Below are 22,526 nucleotides of genomic sequence, written 5' to 3'. Positions count from 1 at the left end.
GTAACATTTATACAATTAACTGTTACAGACGTCCAATTATCAAAATCTCTGGCAATAATTTCAGGAAAGCCTATCAGACATGTTTTAAAGGGCTCAGTTGCCGTAGCTGAACTCAGGCAAAAGTCTGTCGTCCCAGTTTTATTCGCCCACGCCACCCATAAGTTCGCACGGCTGGGCAACGGCATCGCTGGGATCAGTACGGGCAGAGCTACATTGATCATCATCAGCAACAGCAGCTTTGGTCCAGCGGCTTGGAATCCACTTCGGCCCTGTGGGAGTAAGTACACACATATAACCTCTACCCATATACTTCACTTCTGCTGGACCTTTCCACAGTCCGGTTGCTGGATCTCTATACATAACGAAAACTGGCTTGTCATCCTTATTTTCTTTAGGATAACCATGCACCCATGCTGGTGGCTCTTTCTGATCTGCAAAAATACATAAATGATTTAGCACAAAAAGAGTCTTAACAAGTCTTTCTTGTACATCTGAGATTTCCCTAAATTTTTGCAAATATTGTTTCAGCGTTTGATGCGCCCTTTCAATGATAGCTTGTCCCGTGGGTGAGTGCGGAATACCAGCAGTATGTCACACTCCCCATGTTTGGAAAAAACGTTTCACTTTTTGGCGCTTGTGTATGCAGGGCCATTGTCAGTTTTTATCGTTTGTGGCACTCCCATGACTGCAAAACAACTAGTCAAATGTCGCATTACGTGGAGTGCTCGTTCTCCTGTTTGTGCCATGGCCCATATAAATTTGCTATAGGTGTCAATCGTAACATGTATATATTTCAGTCTGCCAAAGTCAGCAACGTGAGTCACATCCACTTGCCACAATTCTCTGGCCTCGAGTCCCCTGGGATTCACGCCGATTCCGAGACCAGGCCCATGGTGGCTACACGTAGGACAGGCCCGCACAATCCCCTGTAAAATGTCCATAAAATATCCATAAATGTACACAAAATGTCCACTGCATTCATTTAGTCCATGACTTTGGGCTCCATCTGTTATGGTGGTCACTCAGGTCAGCAGAGGTGGTGCGTTGCGTGGAGTTACTGGGCACCAAAGCCGGCTCAGGTCGGGTCACTGCTGCACTTGCGCTGCTTCTTGTAAAGTTTGTCCTCCGTTGGTTCAGGTGGTTCCTGCTGCTTGGGCATGGGCTTATCCACAGTCACAGACGCCTCGGGGTGTCCTGTCCCGCATGGACTCAGCCACAGGTCACAGTCCCTTTGATTCGAGTTCACGCTGCAGTTCCAGCCTGTCCAGCACAGCAGCACAGAAGCAGCAGCGATGCCCTGGCCATCTGCCGGTCCAGGCGCATCCCTATTGCTGTTATCAGAATGTTCCCAGGCACAGCACAGTAAGACGATAAGCAGTGCAGCAGTACAGCAAGAGCAAAAAAGCAGCCACTAATGAGCACAAGACTCTAATACACATTAAGGCAAGCAAGCCCCATGGCAAGCACAAGAGCCTGCGAATTAATAGCTAAACAGCAGTAACAGCTATAAATTCAATCTAGCACATTCCAATCAAACGTGTCGTTATCTTGAATTGTAGTCTTTGGTTGCATTCCGGTAAATATCCATTCTAATACTCTCACAGTCTCCCCCTTTTTCTTTTTGCACTGCGTGAGTGCACCAATAAAATGTGTGGGGCCGTGCAAAACGGTTAAGTCCACAGGTAAGTCAGGGTCAATACGATCCACTGCTCGGTCAACGATGTGGGTACTGAGTTTTTGAATCACAATCGATAAGTCCTCGTAATATAAAAAGTCCTTGGAGACCACTGGATGATCGCCCCAACAACAACGCTCCATGAGATTGTCCATTGATAACTATGGGCCCTTTAATTCCTGTAGCAATTTTTCGCGGCCGGTCGTCAATTAGCGTGACATCTACTGCTGTTGCCAGATCCAGTCCGAGGCTCCCCCTGGTTGCTGGTCGAAGTTGGGTTGCTGGTCGAAGCTGGGCAATGGCATCTGGTATCTCTGCACTGTCGTTTGGTTGGGGGCTGCCGTTGGCCTGAAGGTGACCGGAGCCGCAATTGGTGTCGGCGCGCTGCGGCTCTTGGCGCTCGGTTTCCCGTTTCCCGAACGCCGGCAGACCGTAGTATTATGATTATTCATTTGACAGTTCTGGCAGCTCCCGACATTGTCGACGCAGATGTCCTGGGTAGCCACATCGGAAGCACTTATACTCTCGTCGGCCAGTCGTCTTACTTTGGTGGGCATCCAGAGGCTTCAGTGGGGCAAGAGCTGCAAACGCCTGTCCCTGCGCCTTGACTAATTTTTCCCCTAGTTCTCTGATTGTTTCAACTAACATGGCTTGAGCTCCTACAGGAACTCTACTCATTCGCTCTAACATGACTTCTATGGTGGCGTCTAAGGGTAAGGTGACAAGGATGCCCTTCGTATAAGTATTACAATTCTCTAATACACACTGTCTCAGCAGTGGGGCCTTTAGAAGACTTTCAGCTTGAGCAGTCTCCTGTCCGCTACTGTCTACCCTCTCATTTTCACTTGGACCTTCCCTCTCCCCTCCCTTTCCCCCGGCGGTGCGGAGGGACAAGCCCTTTCTGTCGGTGGATCAGGAGGGGGACGAGAGGGTCGGCAAACGACGGGAACAGGAATTCCCGAAGGCGGAGGTGAAAAGTAGTCACCCCCTGCTGTGAGACATCCAGCGGCAGGATCGGACTGCTCAAGCCGATCGGAGGCAGCTGTAGCTATTTGCCTTTCAGTTTTATATCTTTTTATACAATTAATAACATCTCTCCAAGATTTCATTAATTTTCTTGCTGATTTATCATCATCAATTACTAGATCCCACAAACAATCTCCATAAGAATGCCACTCGTCTACTTCAAACATACTTTCAGGGTCTTTAAAAAACCCTTTCGCTTTCCCTAACGCAATTAACCCAGCCAGGTCTTTTAATTGGCTTACTCCCCGCTCTTCTAAAAAGCATTTTAAAATATCGAAGGCTACCTCTACTTCCATTGCGCGCTATCTTGACCCTCTTAATTATCCGGTCGTTTGCAGCCTTTTCCCACGGATAGCCTTCTATCGGACGGTGAACCCCTTTTAATCGTCCTGGCTTCAAGCACGGATCAGGCACGCCGCGACAGCGTCTGCTGATCTTCTGCTCCCTGGTCACTGCTACCAGTGCTTCTCCGATCTCGCTGTCCGGTGAAAAACAGGGATGGGGGGTCCCTGTTCGGGCGCCACTTGCGACGAGCGAGGGAAGGCAGGCAGTCGACTCAATGTGAGTGATAAGGCCAGCTTCAACTTTATTGTAAAACCCTACACATATTTATACACTAAGTTCTACCTTATGCATACTTGTCTCACAATCATTGGCTTAGCTCTAAAAATTACATTATCATATTCCTCCTACTTTCGGTTACTGCTACGTGGTCTGGGTTCCATCCTGTTTTTCTTATACTGTACTTTCTCAAAGTTGCTTATCTGCACAGAGCAAGGTCAGCATGACTTTCTTTTCTCCCTTCTCAGCATGACTCAGAATTTTCCCACCGCGGCCTAGTCTGGCTAACTTTCTCCAACACTATCCTTAAATCTTAAAGATACAGGAGAAGAATGTTGCATTTGATATGAAGACTTGATTTCACTTGCATAACTGACCTTCCTTCAAAGATTGTGGTGCTATCACTGATGTACAATAATCATTCACAGCATAACTGTCATATTTAATTTTCATATCAGCACTGCTAATGTTTACATTCTGTTGAAATGTAATTGCCCTATAGAGGTGTTGCAGAGGTTCTTTAATCCATCTCTCAGTGCAGCAGATTGAATAATGTGGAATGGAGGAATACATTAATTCTCTGAGGATGGATGATGCATTTCTGCAGTGAGACTGCTTAAAATGACAGCTGAATCTGATATAATTTCAGATTGGGAATATGGTCAAAGTCAAGACATACCTATTTCAAGAAGCATCAGGTTTAATGTGTCTGTGCTGAGCTTGTAAAGGTAGTGGCAAAAAGCAGGTTACAGGAACTGGAATAATTCCTCTGGTCCCCAACAAAACCCAGAGGAGGCTAAGAAATTAATTCAGAAAAAGATGTGTTTGATTCAGGAAAACCCAGCAAGAGTATTGATGCATTATTGGTTTCTAAAGGTAATCAGTTGAAGGTGATACCTTTTTAGAAAAAATGCTTTTACTGAACATTGAGCTTTATGCACAGATGAGTGACTGAAATTCTGTGGTTTCCAGGACATCTCTTATCTGTTTTTTCCTTCTGTCCTGAAATAACTTATTGCAATTCTGCTACTCATATTTTATTACCTTTGTATCAGTTATCACAGAATGGAAAGTTATGGAAAGCTTGGTAGCATGTCATGTTTATATGACCATTTCTTTACAATTTGTCTACTGCATCAGTATCTGAAACTTAAAATATGGTTGTATCAGTAAGAAAAAAAGCTGCAGACCTCTAAGGAGAATGCTGTAACTTCAAGAAAAAAGTGTAGTACTAGTAATAAGCTACTAAAGCTAATATATAGATGTATTGGAATCTTTTGATGAGGATATTGGATGGATAGTTGAAAATTCATCTCTTTTCAAGTCAAGATATGTGAATATTCCAAATAAGTGATAACAGGACATGACCTGTCCAAGCACTGAGATATGAAAGTAGTCATGCATTCAAAGCTATCCAATGGCCATGCCAGGTAACAGAAGCATTAATGCTCTTTCTAATGGGAGGGAAAAGAAGAGAAACTGCTAAAGCTCCCCAGAACTTTTCAGATGTTATAATGGAAAACAGTAAGGAACTTTATTTAAAACTTATATTAAAATATTTTCCTATTGGCTCTCCTTGATTATTTTATTGGAATATTAATTAAAGGTGGTAGAGCAGAAGTCCACTTACTTTACCAAGAGTAGTCTGTCTCCCAACCTGGTTTTAAGAAAATTTAGGAAGCCCTTTGAGGTTTTTCGGTGTTCTGTTTTGTTTTCAGACAACGAGGGCTGTTGGCTTTCTGCGCTAGTATCAAACTCTATGTGAAACTTTGAAACCTTTGGTTTTGCTATGAATTGTGTTTATAGTTGTTCTGGGGTGATTTTTTTTTTTTAAACAGTGTTTCAGGTACTGCCTGAGGACATGTCTTTTTTTTAACTCTTTCTTCAAACTGCTACTGTATACCATCTCCCGTGTGTATCTGTCTCTTAAATGGATATGCTTTCCTTACTGAAATACTCAAGGTATGACTTAAAGCTCAGTGTGTTTCAGTCCAAAAGCTCAATGCCATTTGATGTGGCACCTGGGTCAGAAGAGCAGAACTGCAATCTTTCTTTCACTCTTTCTACTCAGCATTTACTGACTCAAATGTGAGAGAGAGATCATTCATCGGTAATTGCAGGTCTCTTAAGTATGTGTTTCACTTGTTCTGTCTTTAATATCTTCTTAACCCACTATCTCATCCAAAACTTGATTTTTTTAATTTTTTGTTTATTAGCATTTGCTTTTGAGGTCATAGGATTTCTTGTGCTTCCATTTGAGAACATGAGAGCTGTTATCATCCCTCTTTTGTTACTGTCTCTAGCAGGGAGACAGAACCTGAACGGTACTGAATCTAAGATAACTTTTTTCTATTTGTAGGCATCTGGCACTTAAATGCTGTGTGAGGAAAAAGACTTTTAGAAGTGAATCATTTTAGCTGTATTTCAATGTGATGATGACGTTCTGAATTGTGATTTTTTTTTTCTTTTTTCTCCAGAGCTGAGTTCAGAAAACCTCAAAAATTGCTTTAAGATCATCAATGCTTATATTTTCTTATCATCATCTGAATTTTTACAGGTATGTTACCATTATATAAAGCTTCATATTAGTACCTTAGTTCCCTACTGGCAAACTGTTTTTTGGTGTTTTGTTTTTTGTGGTTTTTTTTTTCTTCCCCCCCTCACGTTGGGAAACATCGTACACACAGGCATTTATACTCTTACTCATTTATGTGTATACAAGCGTATTGTTCTGATGTTAGCTCTTTATAGCACATGGTGGATACTCAATCAAATCATATTTGAGAAAGATTATTATTTAGAATTAATGTTTTGTGGCTTGATTTAGTACTTTGGTACCTGAAAAGGTCCTATGCAGAGTAGTAATACTTACTCTGTTAATTATCCTGCCATGTTAAAATTATGATCGTAAGTTCTAGCAGGAAATGAACTAGAGATATTATGCCTTGTTCTCAAACCTCCTTAATTAGAAAACTCATTGATTAGTTGTTTAAAAAACCTGCAACTTAAAAAACAAAACAAAACAAAACCCAAAACAAAACCAAAAACCCCCAAAACAAACAAACAACACTTTGATTAGATTTTAATTGGTTCAGGAAAGATGAGCCTTGTAGCAAATATGATCTTTGAAGAGAAGCTGGATCTTTGGACATATGTAATCTCTTATGTGTTGAGTTTTGAAATATATACATAGATATAAAACATGTTTGCATAATACCTTCTTTTAATTTAATTTCAGATGTATGCTGCTAACTTATGCCGGTCATTTTGTGAACTCTTAAAGGACATAACTATTGAAGGTCAAGTTCAAGTTTTAAAGGTAGAGTCTAATGAAAATAACGTTAATACCCAGATATTCATCTCTGGACATCTGTATTCTTGGTAGTGTTTTGTCAGGTTAGAGTAATATTTTCAAGTATGATGAATGTAGAACATGTAGGGAAAAAGCAGCTTATTTAACACACATTGTCATTGGAGTCAGTGGTGTTTTAAACTACATATTTAAAGTGTGTGTGTGTATAGAGAGTGCGTGTATACATGTGCACACAAATATATTTTAAAAAAATACTAATTTTCCCAAGAGAAGGTTAGTATAGCCCCAAATAGAGCACTCTAAAAGATAATTACCTAACACACTGTTCCTGTACCCTCTCTGCAATCCTTTCTTTACTTCATGTGATTCCAAGGTGTTGTCCTTAGGGAAATGAGTTCTAAGCTAGTTTGAGTCTGAGTTTGTACAGATGGATTTAGATTAAGAGCCCCTGAGATCTTTCCCATTTGATTATTTTCTAGATTACTAGAGAAAGGAGGTTAGTGAGGGCTTGGACCCTCATGAAAATAGTTTGTTCTACAGCCTGGCAACAGCACACTTAAACAGCCAGATGACCAGTCACTGCATTGCAAAGATGCTATTCATAGAAAATCTTGACAGCATTAAGTCGCAAAGCAAGGATTGTGTTTGGATCAAAGTAACTTGATTTAATATTTGGCTAACAGTGGACTCATGGAAGTTATAGAGTTGTTCAATTCTAATTTAATTTTGGAATGGAGAAGAGTACCAAAGTATAACATAAAAGATACTCACACTTCTAATTACAAAATAAAAAGGCAAAATTAATCTAATTAATGAATTTTAGAAGCTGTCCTAATTCAGTTTTCAGCTTGGTTCAGAATTCAGAAAAAATATTTTTCATTATTTGGATTGAAATGCAACATTAAGAAATTATTTAACCCTAAAAAAGCCAAAATTATACTTGTGTATGAATAATCTAGGTTCATTTTGAGTGTTTCTAATCAAAATGTGAAAAGGTAGGTAGTTATCTAATTGCTGTATCTAGCCATCCAAATGTGAGTTTTGTCTGTACCCTATCAGCCAGTATTGATTCCTTTGCTCATACAAACAACTATACTATATCTACTAATTTTTTGATATATTAATTTTCCTTTTCAGTATCCAATACAATAAGAAAAATAATCATACGGTTCAATTTTTGTAACTGCACATTTGAATAACTGGCAAAATAAGGTTTAAGTAATGAGTCTGCATACATGTGTATTATTATAAAAACTGTTTAGGTGATTTTATGATTAAATAAGCACTAAAAGATCAAGATTCACTTTTTGTTTTTTTTTGCTGCATTTCTGTATGACCGTTAGAACTTAATAGGTCTAGAGCCAAGCTTTTCCAATCTTTATTGAACGTTGGATGTATGTGCTCTCTTTATCACATTCCTTTGTGTAGCGTACTTGCATTTGTACCATGACAGTGTTCAACCAATCTTTGCTTTTGTCATGAATTGCTGTTGTAATGGCAACAACTGCTTAAACAGAGTTGCTAGAGGCTTTTCAAAGTATTAAAAAAACTATTTTTGCACAAACTTCAAATGGTATTATGAAACAGATGTTATGTAATTCATAAGTTTTTAAAATATTAAACATGATACTTTAAATGTGCCTTTTGAAGAATTTCAGGAGGAAAGAAAATTGGAGTATGCACTGAAAGATAGTTGAGTAGTAACTATAGTGTATTACTTTTTAAGTTTCCAGTGGCTGTACTTGGAACTCTGTGTTGCTTATAAAATCTTGGACTTGATTTCAGTTCATTATAAATGTAACGGAGGCAAAAATTAGAGCCCACCTACCTCTTTGGGTTGCACAACTGCTTGCAGAATCCCAGGAAAGGAAAGCAACAGAAGTTGATAGTCCTCTCCATTTGTAGTTCTTGCTGTGAGGAGCTTAAGGACTCTAGTTCTGTAGTTTAAAATGTCAATTCATCTCTATCAATACTATTATTTAGAGTCTATAGTTGGGCAAATGTTTGATGCAGCAGCTTGTAATCTGATCCCTAACTGGAATGATGCTGCTAATATAGTATCATTTATCCACTTGGCTCCCAGTGTGACCTTACGTTACCCACAAGGTTTGTCCAGTATACTTTGAACACCTTCCTAGTATGCCTACCTGCAGAGGGATAACTGAGATATAATCCATGTAAGTATTTTTATAAAAAAGAAAATGTTTTGTCAGACATCTCTATGCTGACTTGTTAAACAAAAAAACCCTAAGATAAATATTGGGAAGAGAAACACCTGGGAGCGTTCTCTGAAATATTTTCTTACAAGCAGCTTTGGCTGGATTGAAAATAGACATTAGAACAGTAAATAAATGGATAAGGTTGAAAAACATTAATTTGGACTGATAAGACTATTTATTTCAAGATTGTCGAGGCTTGATGTGACTTGATTTTCTAATTATCTGAGAGAGACCATTAAAGGTTTGAAAAGATTCTGTACAAGGAACAAATGAGTTAGCCAAAACTTTCAGTTCCCAGAAGATATGAGTGGGGGAAAAGTTATGGTTCCCCCCCATATAACAGTATGTTAAAGGTCTACAAAATTGAGAGGCAGTGAAAGGGGTCAACTGCTTAATATCTCTTTCAAGGCAAGAAATAGGGGCCATTAAATGAAGCTAGTAGGAACAAGGTTCAAAAAGAAAAAAAAAAAAAAAGAAAAGCTCTTTCTTCAAGCAGCAGGATTTTTACATACACATGGATTCAGGGGAGATTGGACAACAGCACAGAAGAATAGTTCCTTGAGGAAGTCCCCCTGAGCTTAAAGTAGGTGGAGACTGAGAAGAGCATTTAAGGGAGGTACCTTTATATACTTGCCCCATTCTTTCTTTTTTATACACATCTGTGCATAGATGTGTGGTCTCTGTCCTTACTCCCCATAAGAGTGGATAGGTATCAGCCCATTATTCTTACAGCCTCTTCCCCTCTCCATCTTGGTACAAGGAGAGAGCCCAAACAGCTGGGGAGAAGAAAGCCTGAAGAATACAGAAAAAAAAAAAATTACTTCAGGGAACAGCTCATGGGGGAAGAAAAAAAGAGCAGAGAAGAATGTAAACACTGGGAATGGGGGGTGGGGTGGTGGTGTGTGTGTGTGTACTGAGAATACCACATCTTATTTGATCACCTGCAAAGAGATGGTAGGTCCTAATCAATAGTTCTTAAAAAAAGTGATAGGACAAAGCTATGGAAATAAGCCTTAAACTGCTGGCACTCCTCCCTGTCAACCCACCTCATCAAGCTGCTTTTCCTGGAGCCAGGGCTGGCCAGCTTTGCCAGGGCCAGGAGGAGGCTGATGAGGAGGTGCTTGGCTAGGTGTGTTTCACTTGGCATGTCAGTTTTCATCAGGTCCGTTATGCAGATCAGGTTTGCAGAGTACTTCACTAGAATATACTATCAGCAATCCTGGGTTTTGCTGGTATTTAATGGTAAACATCCTACCAAGGCTTTATATATAGACCAGTATATGTAGTTTTAAAGCTACAGTTAAGATTTTTAAATGTACTTTACTAATTGTCTAATTTGCTTTTGTTCTTAAGGTTGTGGAAAATGTCCTAAAAGTAAACCCTATTTTGGGTCCTCAAATGTTTCAACCCCTTCTGCCATCAGTATTCAGGGGGATTATAGATGGGGAGGTAAGAGTTACTCTCTTAAACTACTCTCTACTTTTCCTTTTAAACAGGAAAGTACCTTCTGTTATCTGGCCCAGTTTTCTCATATTGACACTGCTCTCAGATTCTCTAGTCTTAAGAGCATCTAATAGGTCTTTGGCAGATATTTTAAAAGTCTGTACATAGTAACATAGTAGCACAAGAGTTAAAGCAACATATTCATCACTTATTCTGTTATCTAGTGTTTATTTTAATAAAATAACACAAATTTTATTCTGCCATTCCTTCACTATTAACACTGAAAAGTTGCTATGACTATACACTTAGATCCTTTGTAGGTGTTGGGGCTTTTTGTTGTGCTTTAAGATACTTATACTACTTCTTTTTAAGTGTACCTGCACCAGAGAAAAACAAACTGAAAGGGAAGGATGTTGTGGTTTAACCCCAGCCGACAACTAAGCACCACACAACTGCTCACTCACTCCCCCCCAGCAGGATGGGGGAAGAGAATTGTAAGGCTAAAGTGAGAAAGAAACTCGTGGGTTGAGATAAAAACAGTTTAATAAATGAAATATAATAATAATAATAATAATTATAATAATGCAATGAAAAGGAGAATAACAAAGAGAGAGAAATAAAACCCAAGAAAGACAAATGATGCAAATGAAAACAATTGCTCACTACCAATCGACCGATGCTCAGCCAGTCCCCAAGCAGTGGCCCCCCCGCCAACCTCCTCCCTAGTTTTATTGATGAGCATGATATCATATGGTATGGAATATCCCTTTGGTCAGTTGGGGTCAGCTGTCCCAGCTGTGTCCCCTCCCAACTCCTTGTGCACCCCCAGCCTACTTGCTGGTGGGGTGGTGTGAGAAGCAGAAAAGGCCTTGACTCTGTGTAAGCACTGCTCAGCAATAACTAAAACATCCCTGTGTTATCAACACTGTTTTCAGCACAAATCCAAAACATAGTCCCATACTAGCTACTATGAAGAACATTAACTCTATCCCAGCCAAAACTAGCACAAAGGAGAAGATTGACTTGACCTTCTTTTTCTTCTTTTTGTAATTGACATAACTAATATGAAGAGCTGAAGGATGTGAGAATGCTTTATGTGAGATAGGAGAGGCTTTAAGTTTTTCCTTGCTTAGATGTCTTAAGTTCTCCCTTTTCTCTCTTTGCCTTCAACAAATTTCCATGTTGGATAAAAAGGAGTAAAATCCAATATGCTTTAACTGTGTTGAACCTTGCAGTACTAGCAGGAGAAAAAAATACTTTTATCAGCAGAATCAGTGGGTGGAATTCTCTATGCTCTTGACTTTTTTGATCAAAACCTTTGCTTTTTTCAGAGTTGAAGACTTTCAGATATCAATATTTGGCTCCCATTATTATTGAGTTAACTAAGATATTTCCAAGATTAAACCAAGTAATATTACTTAGCAATGTACTTTTTGCTGTACTGTACCTGTAAAGGTATTACTCTGGGTTAACATTTTCAGGTAAATGTTGGCATTTTGTTTTTCAAATAGGCAATGCTACAAAATACTTACTGTTATATTGGTAGATGCTGGGTTTAATAAAAGAAAACTGTAGCTTCTTTTAAAATTAAAAATAATAACAAAAGATAATAAACTAATGAGCTTATTACTGTATCCAGTTAATTTTGAGACACTTGCAAATTAGTTTTTGGCAAACGTATAATAGCTTCTCTCAGAGAAATAAGTAACAACAACTTCAGAAATACTAAGCACTTTTTAATGTTACTAAAATTGTGAACAGTAATTTTGAACCATAATCAACTTTGAAAGTAATTTTTTAACAGTACAATATATTGTTTATTCCTTAAGATGCAGGTTTTTAAATGTAAAGTAAAATCACTTTGCAAGCTGTCTTGGCTATTTGGGGGGGAAACTGACTTTGAGATTGCCATAGTTTTCCTATTGTAAGAATTGAGAAACACTGGTAATGACTGTTCACTCAGTTTTGTGTTCTTAGAGGCTTTTAAATTACAATTTATAATTTCTAATTTAGTAAAATAAATAAAGGATGCATGCAAGTATTTTCCATGTATTTGTGCTCTATATGTGTATTGGGTTTGCATGGCAAGGTTTTGGTAGCAGGGGGGCTACAGGAGTGGCTTCTGTGAGAAGATGCCAGAAGCTTCCCCCATGTCTGATAGAGCCAATGCCAGCCGGCTCCAAGACGGACCTGCCGCTGGCCAAGGCTGAGCCAATCAGTGACGGTGGTAGCACCTCTGTGATAACATATTTAAGAAGGGGGAAAAAACCTGCTGTGCAACAGCAGCCGGAAGAGAGGAGTGAGAATATATGAGAGAAACAACTCTGCAGACATCAAGGTCAGAGAAGAAGGAGGGGAAGGAGGTGCTCCAGGCGCCGGAGCAGAGATTCCCCTGCAGCCTGTGGTGAAGACCATGGTGAGGCAGGCTGTCCCCCTGCAGCCCATGGAGGTCCACAGTGGAGCAGATATCCACCTGCAGCCCATGGAGGTCCACAGTGGAGCAGATATCCACCTGCAGCCCATGGAGGACCCCATGCCGGAGCAGGTAGATGCGCCCAAAGGAGGCTGTGACCCTGTGGAGAGCCTGCGCTGGAGCAGGTTTGCTGGCAGGACTTGTGACCCCACAGGGGACCCATGCTGGAGCAGTCTGTTCCTGAAGGACTGCACCCCATGGAAAGGACCCACGCTGGAGCAGTTTGTGAAGAACTGCAGCCCGTGGGAAGGTCTCACGTTGGAGAAGTTCATGGAGGACTGTCTCCTGTTGGTGGGACCCCACGTTGGAGCAGGGGAAGAGTTTGAGGAGTCCTCCCCTTGAGGAGGAAGGAGCAGCAGAGACAACGTGTGATGAACTGACTGCAACCCCCATTCCCCATCCCCCTGCACTGCTTGGGGGGAGGTAGAGAAATTGGGAGTGAAGTTGAGCCCGGGAAGAAGGGAGGGGTGGGGGGAAAGTGTTTTTAAGATTTGTTCTTATTTCTCATTACCCTACTCTGATTTAATTGGCAATAAATTAAATTAATTTCCCCGAGTTGAGTCTGTTTTGCCCATGACGGTAATTGGTGAGTGATCTCCCTGTCCTTATCTCGACCCATGAGCCTTTCGTCGTATTTTTCTCCCTCTGTCCAGCTGAGGATGGGGAGTGATAGAGTGGCTTGGTGGGCACCTGGTGTCCAGCCAAGGTTAATCCACCACAATATGTTAAATATCTTTTTCTTAATTAACCTAAAACCCCTTTGTTTTGGTTTACTTTTGTTTCAGAGATACCCAGTGGTGATGTCTACTTATCTGGGGGTCATGGGTAGAGTTCTACTACAAAATGCAAGGTTTTTTTTCATTATTTTTGAGCCAGATGGCATGTGAATTGGGTCAGGAGGTAAGAATTTTTGTCTTGATATTTCAACTGGATTGTATGTGGAAGTGTTGCATTCTTTTGACCTGAAAGAACTTTTCCCTCTGTTTTCCATGCTTCTTCCTCCCCAGTCCAACTTGAAAGGGGCCCTTCCCCCTCCTTTGGTTCTTCCCCTGAACATCCCGTAACAAGTTTTACAATTCACTTAAAACATCTCATAAGAAGTTTTATACAATGTCTAAATTCTCTTCCTGCTGCATCCCACAATAAGCTGTATAAACCCCTTTAGTTTGCATGGTATTGAAGGGTGAAATTTTATTTCCTTGTCCCATCTTGATGGGTCTTATACCAGGGATAATGGTCTAATAATTCTCCTGTGAGAACTCCCTCATAGTTTCTAGAGTAGTGGGTTCAGCGTACTCTGTTTTCACTGATGAGGTTACTGAGGTTCTTTTACTACAAGTGTTTTACTATGTCTTTAAGTGAAATTTAGTACGTTTCTTATCCTCAGGTATAATACAGTTTTCAAACAAGTCTTTTTTTGTTGTTGTTGTTGTTGCCACCAATGAAGGTAAAACAGAGTAAATTCACATACTTTATATATGTTAGATTGTTATGTGAAGACTGAGTAATTCAGTGTTCTGAATCTGTGCTTTGTCCATGAATTAAATGAATTTCTAACTTCTAGGTTACAATTAATGGTGAGCGGGCTTCAGGGCCTGGAAGCACTGTCATAGAAAATTTAAAAAAAAAAATGTGTTGCTGCTACTTCTGTCAGGTATACGTAACTGTATGGTGTCTTTCCCAAATTGAATAATGTATTGAATTGGTAGAAAAATTAAAATAAGTGATTTTCTAAATATGCTGAAGTACTCGTAAATGAAGAGGAACGTTTTGTTTTCCATTGCAGTTGGATCAAATTTTTGGTGACATGATTGAAATGTGGGTTGATCGGATGGATAACATCACTCAGCCAGAAAGAAGAAAACTTTCTGCTTTGGCATTGCTTTCACTTCTGCCATCATTGAATAGGTGAGCAAATTTAAAATGCCTTAAATAAGAATGTTGCAAAGGCCCTTAAGATGTTTTTTAAGGTCTTTCACAATTCTACAGATAAATATTCAAATATAAGTAGTTTTGCCTCTTTTTTCACCAAAAGAAACTTAAAAAGGTAGAATTTTCATGCTACAATATATTAACTTTTCATTTGGCTTCATAGGCAATACAGTAAACTTTCTTCTATTTCATGGAAAATGTCATTTAGTAAAAGTGAGGAAACAGCCCTGTGTACTTTATTGCCTGTTCTCATGTTCATATTGAACTAGCTGCTTCTTTCATCTGTGATTAAGTAGTTGCTTTAGTTGACTTGTTAGTATTTTGGTGTCCCTTCCAGGGGACAATGTTTCTTCAGTCTTCTTTCATGTTGAGGGTAGATCTTGAACTTTCATCCTGTTTTTTTTCCCTTTATGACATTAAGTGGAAGACTTGTGAAAGGCTGTGAAAACAGTTTTTGCACTGTAGAGTTCTTGTAGCAAGCAGTTTATACTATTGTCCTTTCTCTAGTCATTGTTATTGGTGGATAAAAACACAAAAGGAAAGTTTTTAATGAAAATGCTGAATAGTGTTACACTGACTTTTAAATTGTCACTACTCGAATTCATGTATAACACATGTTTAGGTCAGAGTTCAGTCCATACTTACCTTCAGATTACTCTTGTCTGCTTTGAAAGTCAGGAAGACAATATTGCATGAGTTTACATTTAGTCTGCTGTATTTCCTGAAAAGTCATAAGTATTTTCTAATGGTAATTTAGATGTTGCTTACAAATCCTAAAGCTATTTTAGTATTCGTAAAGCTGTAGAATATGTACTCACTACCAAAAAAATCAGGGAACTCTTACATGTATAACTTAAAGATGTTTCATTGCTTTTAATGTGCACAGAAGCTTTCCTTTTTTTGTCCCAGATCATCAGGACAAATATCTAGCCAAAGGTGAACCAAGCAGCTGCTTTATGAGAAAGCTTTTATTTTTTTCAGTAAATGTAACAATGTTATATTACTTATGAGTATATTCAAAAGGTTCTTAAAGAGGTGTTATCTAAAATTTAAAGTGCAGAACTACATGTCTGTCTTCCTGTGAAGTTTCTTTTAAAGAGAGGAAGGAAAAAAGAACTTGCTTTAAATCATTGTGTTATGTTGAACTACCTTCAGCTGCTCCAAATTTCCTGCTGCAAGAACCAATTATTTCTGGCAGACCTTAACACAATAAAACCTTCTGCAAATGATAGTTTTATCTTTCAGATACTCAAATCGTTTAAGAAAACTTCTTCTCAAATAAAAAAAGCCTCTCTTTAGTGGGCATATTTATGTAAAAGCTACAAAAATTTTACTATACAACTGATAGGCTGCCAGGGCCAAACATACCTTCTGACAGAATATGTGAAATTGATTCTGTCAAGTGATTGTTCCTTCTACTAGTGAATAATGTGAGTCATTCTGGTTTTGCCATTTCATAGAGATAATATTACATGTGCTTGCTGCATCTCATATCTGAAACTTCTGTTAAAAATAAAATTTTTCAAAAGTAGGCTTCTTGTGCAAGTCAATTTGCAGAGTTTAAGCAAAAATGTTTTAAACAATACAGTATTTAAACAAAATATTTTGATTCATATAAACAACTTTCTCAAGAAAAGCTAAGTAATTTTTCCTGTTGGAGTACCTCTCTAACCAGATTCCTGATTAGATATTCCTTTGGATATCCAATGCCAGTTCAAGATTTCTCAGCTGCAGGGACAGAACAGAATTTTGTCTTCCGAGGATGGCAGTGAGACGGGCTCACTCGGAAAGGCCAAGCGTGTGGCTCTTCCTACTGCAAAGTGGGGTTCCACCCTCAGCTTGCTCCTGTATGATGGTCAAGGGTGGTACCAGTAGCAAGCTCAGGTTTTCAGGATTCTGCTATAGGGAAAACAGGCATCTGCACTGCATATAGCACTTCCTGAAGATTTTGCTCTTTTTGTCAGTTGCTTCCTCTAGCCTATAGCTAGAGCTGTCCCAGAGAGCATCAAGTTATTTTAGAGAGGAAAGGAAGGGAATAGACAAAAGTATTGGGGGAAAAATGAAGATAATGTGTATTCTCATTCTTCCCTCAGAGTTGCTTTATGGATAAAATGTTGGGGAAAATATTAAGGGGTGACCTTTTTTATTCTCCCTCTAAACTGTATAGTATTATTTCATTGTTTTTAGATATGTTTCTAGTTAGTGGTCGTGTTTACAACTGTACATATGTGGACTCGTGACTTTTGGCTTTTTAGGTGAAGCTAAAGCTTCCATCATTATTCAGTTAAAACCAGTATGGCAAAAAAAAAAAATCCTATTTCAATTATAGCTCCTTTGACAGCATCACGAGTGAAGGATTTTAGAGCAGATAAGATGGGAATCACTGCAGTGCAGTTGTAGTTCACAGTGGTTCTCAGGCTAATTAGTTGGACTAGCAGGTTAAAAAGTGACAGTTTATTAGCCAAACTATAGCTTTCTTGTGTAGGCAATATCATCCAGAGTTATATGCAATGACATGTGTCGTGGTTTAATCTGGCAGGCAGCCAAATACCACACAGCCGCTCACTCACTCCCCCCGCACCCCCAGTGGGACAGGGAGAGAATCGGAAGGGTAAGAGTGAGAAAAACTCATGGGTTGAGATAAAGACAGTTTAATAGAACAGAAAAGGGAAAATAATAATAATGATAGAATATACAAAATGAAATTGCTCACCACCCGCGCTGACCGATAACCAAGTAGCGATCGCTACTTCCTGGATCACGCCTACGGTTCATATACTGAGCATGATGTCACATGGTATGGAATACCCCATTGGCCAGCTGGGCTGGCTGTCCTGATTATGTTCCCTCCCATCTTGTGTACCTAGCTCAGTCAGTAAGCATGGGAGCTGTCCTTGGACTAGGAGGGTACTTAGCAACAACTGAAAACATCAGTGTGTTATCAACATTCTCCTCATACTAAATCCAAAACACAGTACTAGGAAGAAATTTAACCCTATCCCAGCCGAAACCAGGACAACATGTCTTCAGTACCAACAGTACCTTTGCATTTTATCATTGTCGTGGTTTAACCCCTGCCGGCAACTAAGCACCACACAGCCACTCGTTCACTCCCCCCGCAGTGGGATGGGGGAGAGAATCGGAAGGGTAAAAGTGAGAAAACTCACAGGTTGAGATAAAAACAGTTTAATAATTTAAAAAACCAAACAAACAGAAAAGAAATAATAATAATGTAAGGAAAAGAGGGGAAAGAAAAAAAAAAAGCAAAGAGAGAAAAATTAAACCCAAGAAAGACAAGTGATGCAAATGAAAACAATTGCTCACCACCAACTGACCGATGCCCAGCCAGTCCTTGAGCAGCGGCCCCTCCGCCAACCTCCCCCCTAGTTTTATTGCTGAGCATGACATCATATGGTGTGGAATATGCCTTTAGTCAGTTGGGGTCAGCTGTCCCAGCTGTGTCCCCTCCCAACTTCTTGTGCGCTCGCTGGCGGGGCAGTGTGAGAAGCAGAAAAGGCCTTGACTCTGTGTAAGCACTGCTCAGCAATAGCTAAAACATCCCTGTGTTATCAACACTGTTTTCAGCACAAATCCAAAACGTAGCCCCATACTAGCTACTATGAAGAAAATTAACTCTATCCCAGCCAAAACCAGCACAATCGTGTATGCATATAGTCTTTCAATCCAGCTGCACATTGTGTTAGTCTTTAGAAGTTCATATTAAAAAAAATTTTTTTTTTAAAAAGAACAATTACTTCTTTCCTGATTAGTGTGTTGCAGCACCTTTTCACTTAGCTGTAATTTCCTGGTTTAACTTGGGTTTATCGCATAAACTAAATACTACCTAATTATCTGCATTTGCTACCTGAGTCTGGCCACTCAGTGTTAGCACTTTTTGTGTCTGACTGATATACGCTTCTGTATTATTTTCCACATTTTGTACTCTTACTGCCTGCTTGCCACTCATATCTATCCATGTGCATTTTCATTCATTTATTATAAGCTCTTGGCACTTCATAAAATAAAGCGAACCTTTTTTTACTAAATATGGGCCATTTCTTTTAAAGGACCTTTGTCTTTAATCTGATGTGAATAACAGTAGGGTCCAGCAACAAGATTTAGGCAAATAGGATACACTTATCCAGTAATGGTGTCTCCATGCTCAACACCTGAGGGAAGTAAGCATAGACACACAATAGCTAGAACAGTGACAGTTTTTTGAAAAACACAAAAGGACTTGAAGTTTGGTGGAGGAGAATCATGTCTGAGCTAGGGTGTGAGACATGAGAGGTGACAGCAACCTGGAGTCCTAAGGATGAGTGCATTCACAAATGTCACAAATTCCTGGTCTAGTTTAGTCATATTCCAGTTTGTCTACAATCTTAATTGCTTGTCTGTGATCCTACAGCTTCAAGAGTTCTCTTCTAGTACAGTACAGTAGATGTAGCTGGGTTTTATTAGATGTGCATTTGGTCCCCAAAATAGTGCCTAGTGAACATGGTCAGGAGCAGCAGCATAAATTTTCTTTAGGCCATTGTGGAAAGGATGTGGGCACCACTGTCTTAGGTGCTACATTTTGAGATACACATCTTCACCATTCTTTATTTTCTGAGACAAAAGTGGCTAAAATTGTACCTCTTCCCCTTCTTATACCTATATATATCTGGAAATAATCATAATCAACTTGCTTACTGTGCTTTTGTCACTTTGTATAATGTCAACATTACATTGTTTTTGGAAGTCCTTATTTTGGGATATTGAGAGTTTTTAGTGATCTATTTAGCAAAGTAGGTTTTTTTTTATTATTCAGTTATTATCTGTGTATCTTGGTAGAACGCAAACACTACTGAAAGATGCTTAAGAGTGAAAGGAATATTTTGGTCTCTAATAGGAAACGTAAACAACAGAATTTGGAAAAATATAGTGTCAGTGATCAGCTTAGCTTGGTCTGGTACCTAACTGTAAGCACGGGTAGCATTTGACACAACATTGAAAGCTAAGCACTCCCCTTTTGCTGGTAATTGTTATTAATGCTATGCCTTTCATTCTTCAATGGGAGGTTGCCAACATCGCTTTTACTCAAAGGCAATAAAATCTAGGTCTGGGATGTAAAGTCAGAATTTGTTACATAACTCATTTTATCATCCCTATAAAGAAAGGAGGATGTACCTTTGAAGCCATTTCCCTATCTTACCCTCTTTTTTATTTTTCTAGTCAAAGGTGTGCTCACCCACATATCTAATAGACTATTAATATTAAAAGGAGCTCTTTAAATTATGTTTTTGCAGTTGTCATCCATGTTTGGCCTTGGATTTGTTTAGTTTGCCTGCCAGGTAGCAGTGCAGTTTTAATGACATGAGTGAAAAATGTGAGTTCAGTCTTAGTCTGAGTATCAGAGTCTGCATCATTCAAGTGTTACATATAGTACTAAGACTTCCTTAATCGTATGTCACGTCATAGCATTGACAAGAGGATGCACTCTTTAAACTTTCCTTGTTCAGAATCTCCATTAATTTTTCCCCTACACCTAATTGTTCTTATGGACTGGTCAGGAACAAATTGTCATTTCCCATAAGACCGATAAGGCTTGTTTGCAAGGAAAAATGTACCAATTGATGGAAAGGGATTATGTCAGTAAATGCAATTGAATTACTGCAGAAAACAAACTGCAGTCATAAGGGATTGATTACTGCCAATATCTTGCTTTTGTTTGTGACCTATATAAAGAATTTCAGAAGTCTTTCCTAAAACTCTTCTAAATATAATCTACCCTAAAATTGAACCTTTTAATTATATAGAAGACAGCAAAAGATGATAATGGACTAAATAGCTTTCTTCAAACTTTTTATCTTTATCCTCTGTAATGTGCAGTTTACATGTTTGCAAATTAGTTATTGAATGATCAGTGACTAAAGTATACCATATTATTAAAAATGAGTCAAAAATCACAAGATTGTAACAGATGTTTAAAAATAATCAATACAGATTTGTAGCTGGTTTTCCAGCTTCTTCTGAGCTGGTTTTGTACATCTACTTATCTTTTTGCCCTATACTCTGTGAAATTGGAGATTGCCTGAGAGTAGCTGGGATTTTTTGTGACTTTTCTTAACAGTGCAAGACTATTATGATGAGATAAGATCCCACAAGTGGTTAACAACACAACGTGTGTCACTACAAGAATTCCTGCAAATAAGTATTGTCTTAAAAATTAACATTTCAGATTCAAACAATGTAATGAAAAAGTGATGGTTTAAAACATCAAGTTTTGATATTAAGGAAATGTCTAGTGAGGTAGCATAAAGAATGTTTGTATTTTTAAAGAAGAAATATCTTTTGTATTTGCGTATGGTATTCTCTATAGTAGTTTTCAGGAAATGCACTAATTATTTATGCCTTCTCTTTTTGTAAAATTTTTAGAAGCTCTCAGTTGCTAACGCTAAGTGTGTGCCCATGCTTCTCCTAAACTAGTAGGCAGTGTGCTGCTGAAAGCTGTACTATTGGATTTAGTTTTGAATCAATTTCTAGAGGTGAATTAGTTATTCTGGTTGAAATTTGGGAAACTATTCTGGTTTGAGTTCTTTAACGCTTTTGGTTTCAATTGCATTCATATTGAGTACATTTCTTATTGCTTTTCTAGTTTGAACAGAGTTTACTAAATATTGCAGTGAATAGTAGAGGCTAAAGCTATAAATATAGTTTTTCCTCAGCATATCACATCTGTGGATTTCATTGATGGCCAACCTTTTTTATGTTATTGTTTTGTTCACAGGCTTACTGCTCACTCTGTAGAAAACTTTATTTTTTCTTGTCAGTTTGCATGACAGATGCAGTTCATTGGTGCAATAATTATTTACTACTAGGTGAGAAATTTACTCTTAACAATTTCTCAAAGTGAGCTCTTAGTTTCATATGAGCTTTCTGTTATATTATTTTACTAGAGTTTAAAGCCAAATAAGATTTATAAAAGGGAGACTTATTTATTTTCTTATCCTCAATGGGAAAAATAATTTTACTTGTTCCTGTTTATCAGCATGTTGCAAAGCCTGCTTGATAATTTAATCAAAAATAATAAATGCCAAGGATAAAAAAGAAAATAAGTTACAAACCTTCATAATTTTGAAATAGATTTTGTGATGTATGTTTGCATAAATAAATGTTTAGTACTGTGGGTTTATTAAACAGGAATGTTTTTGCTGGGTTATTAATTTGGTATTACAATTTCTGTGCCTGTGTGTGGTGGTGCACCCCCTCCCACTTCCTGGGTGTCCTGGTTTCGGCTGGGATAGGGTTAAATTTCTTCCTAGTGCTGTGTTTTGGATTTAGTATGAGGAGAATGTTGATAACACACTGATGTTTTCAGTTGTTGCTAAGTGCCCTCCTAGTCCAAGGACAGCTCCCATGCCTACTGACTGAGCTAGGTACACAAGATGGGACGGAACATAATCAGGACAGCCAGCCCAGCTGGCTAATGGGGTATTCCATACCATGTGACGTCATGCTCAGTATATGAAGGGTAGGCGTGATCCAGGAAGTACCGATCGCTACTTGGTTATCGGTCATCGCGGGTGGTGAGCAATTGCATTGTGCATCACTCATTTTGTATATTTTATCATTATCATTATTATTTTCCCTTTTTTTTTCCTGTTCTATTAAACTGTCTTTATCTCAACCCATGAGTTTTTCTCACTCTTACCCTTCCGATTCTCTCCCCGTCCCACTGGGGGTGGGGGGAGTGAGTGAGCGGCTGCGTGGTATTTGGCTGCCTGCCAGGTTAAACCACGACAGTCCTTTTTGGCGCCCAACGTGGGGCACGAAGGGTTGAGATAACGACACATCTGACCCGAACGGGTTAAAACAAATTTGTTATAAGCATTCATTATATCA

The 22,526-nt window shown here is 38.9% G+C and overlaps 1 protein-coding gene across 1 annotated transcript in view; it reads left to right on the top strand.

Moving 5' to 3' along the window:
* Positions 1-22,526, top strand: part of LOC142075017 (importin-11-like) — a 70,780-nt gene that overhangs the window by 16,662 nt on the left and 31,592 nt on the right. The window contains 6 exon segments of the mRNA XM_075136008.1: positions 5,740-5,819; positions 6,501-6,581; positions 10,148-10,243; positions 13,496-13,561; positions 13,563-13,610; positions 14,497-14,618. Coding sequence (XP_074992109.1) covers positions 5,740-5,819; positions 6,501-6,581; positions 10,148-10,243; positions 13,496-13,561; positions 13,563-13,610; positions 14,497-14,618 — 493 coding nt within the window.

Source organism: Calonectris borealis, chromosome W, assembly GCF_964195595.1.
Source record: "Calonectris borealis chromosome W, bCalBor7.hap1.2, whole genome shotgun sequence".
Classification (NCBI taxonomy): Eukaryota; Metazoa; Chordata; class Aves; order Procellariiformes; family Procellariidae; genus Calonectris; species Calonectris borealis.
This window is presented reverse-complemented; position numbering and strand designations above follow the sequence as displayed.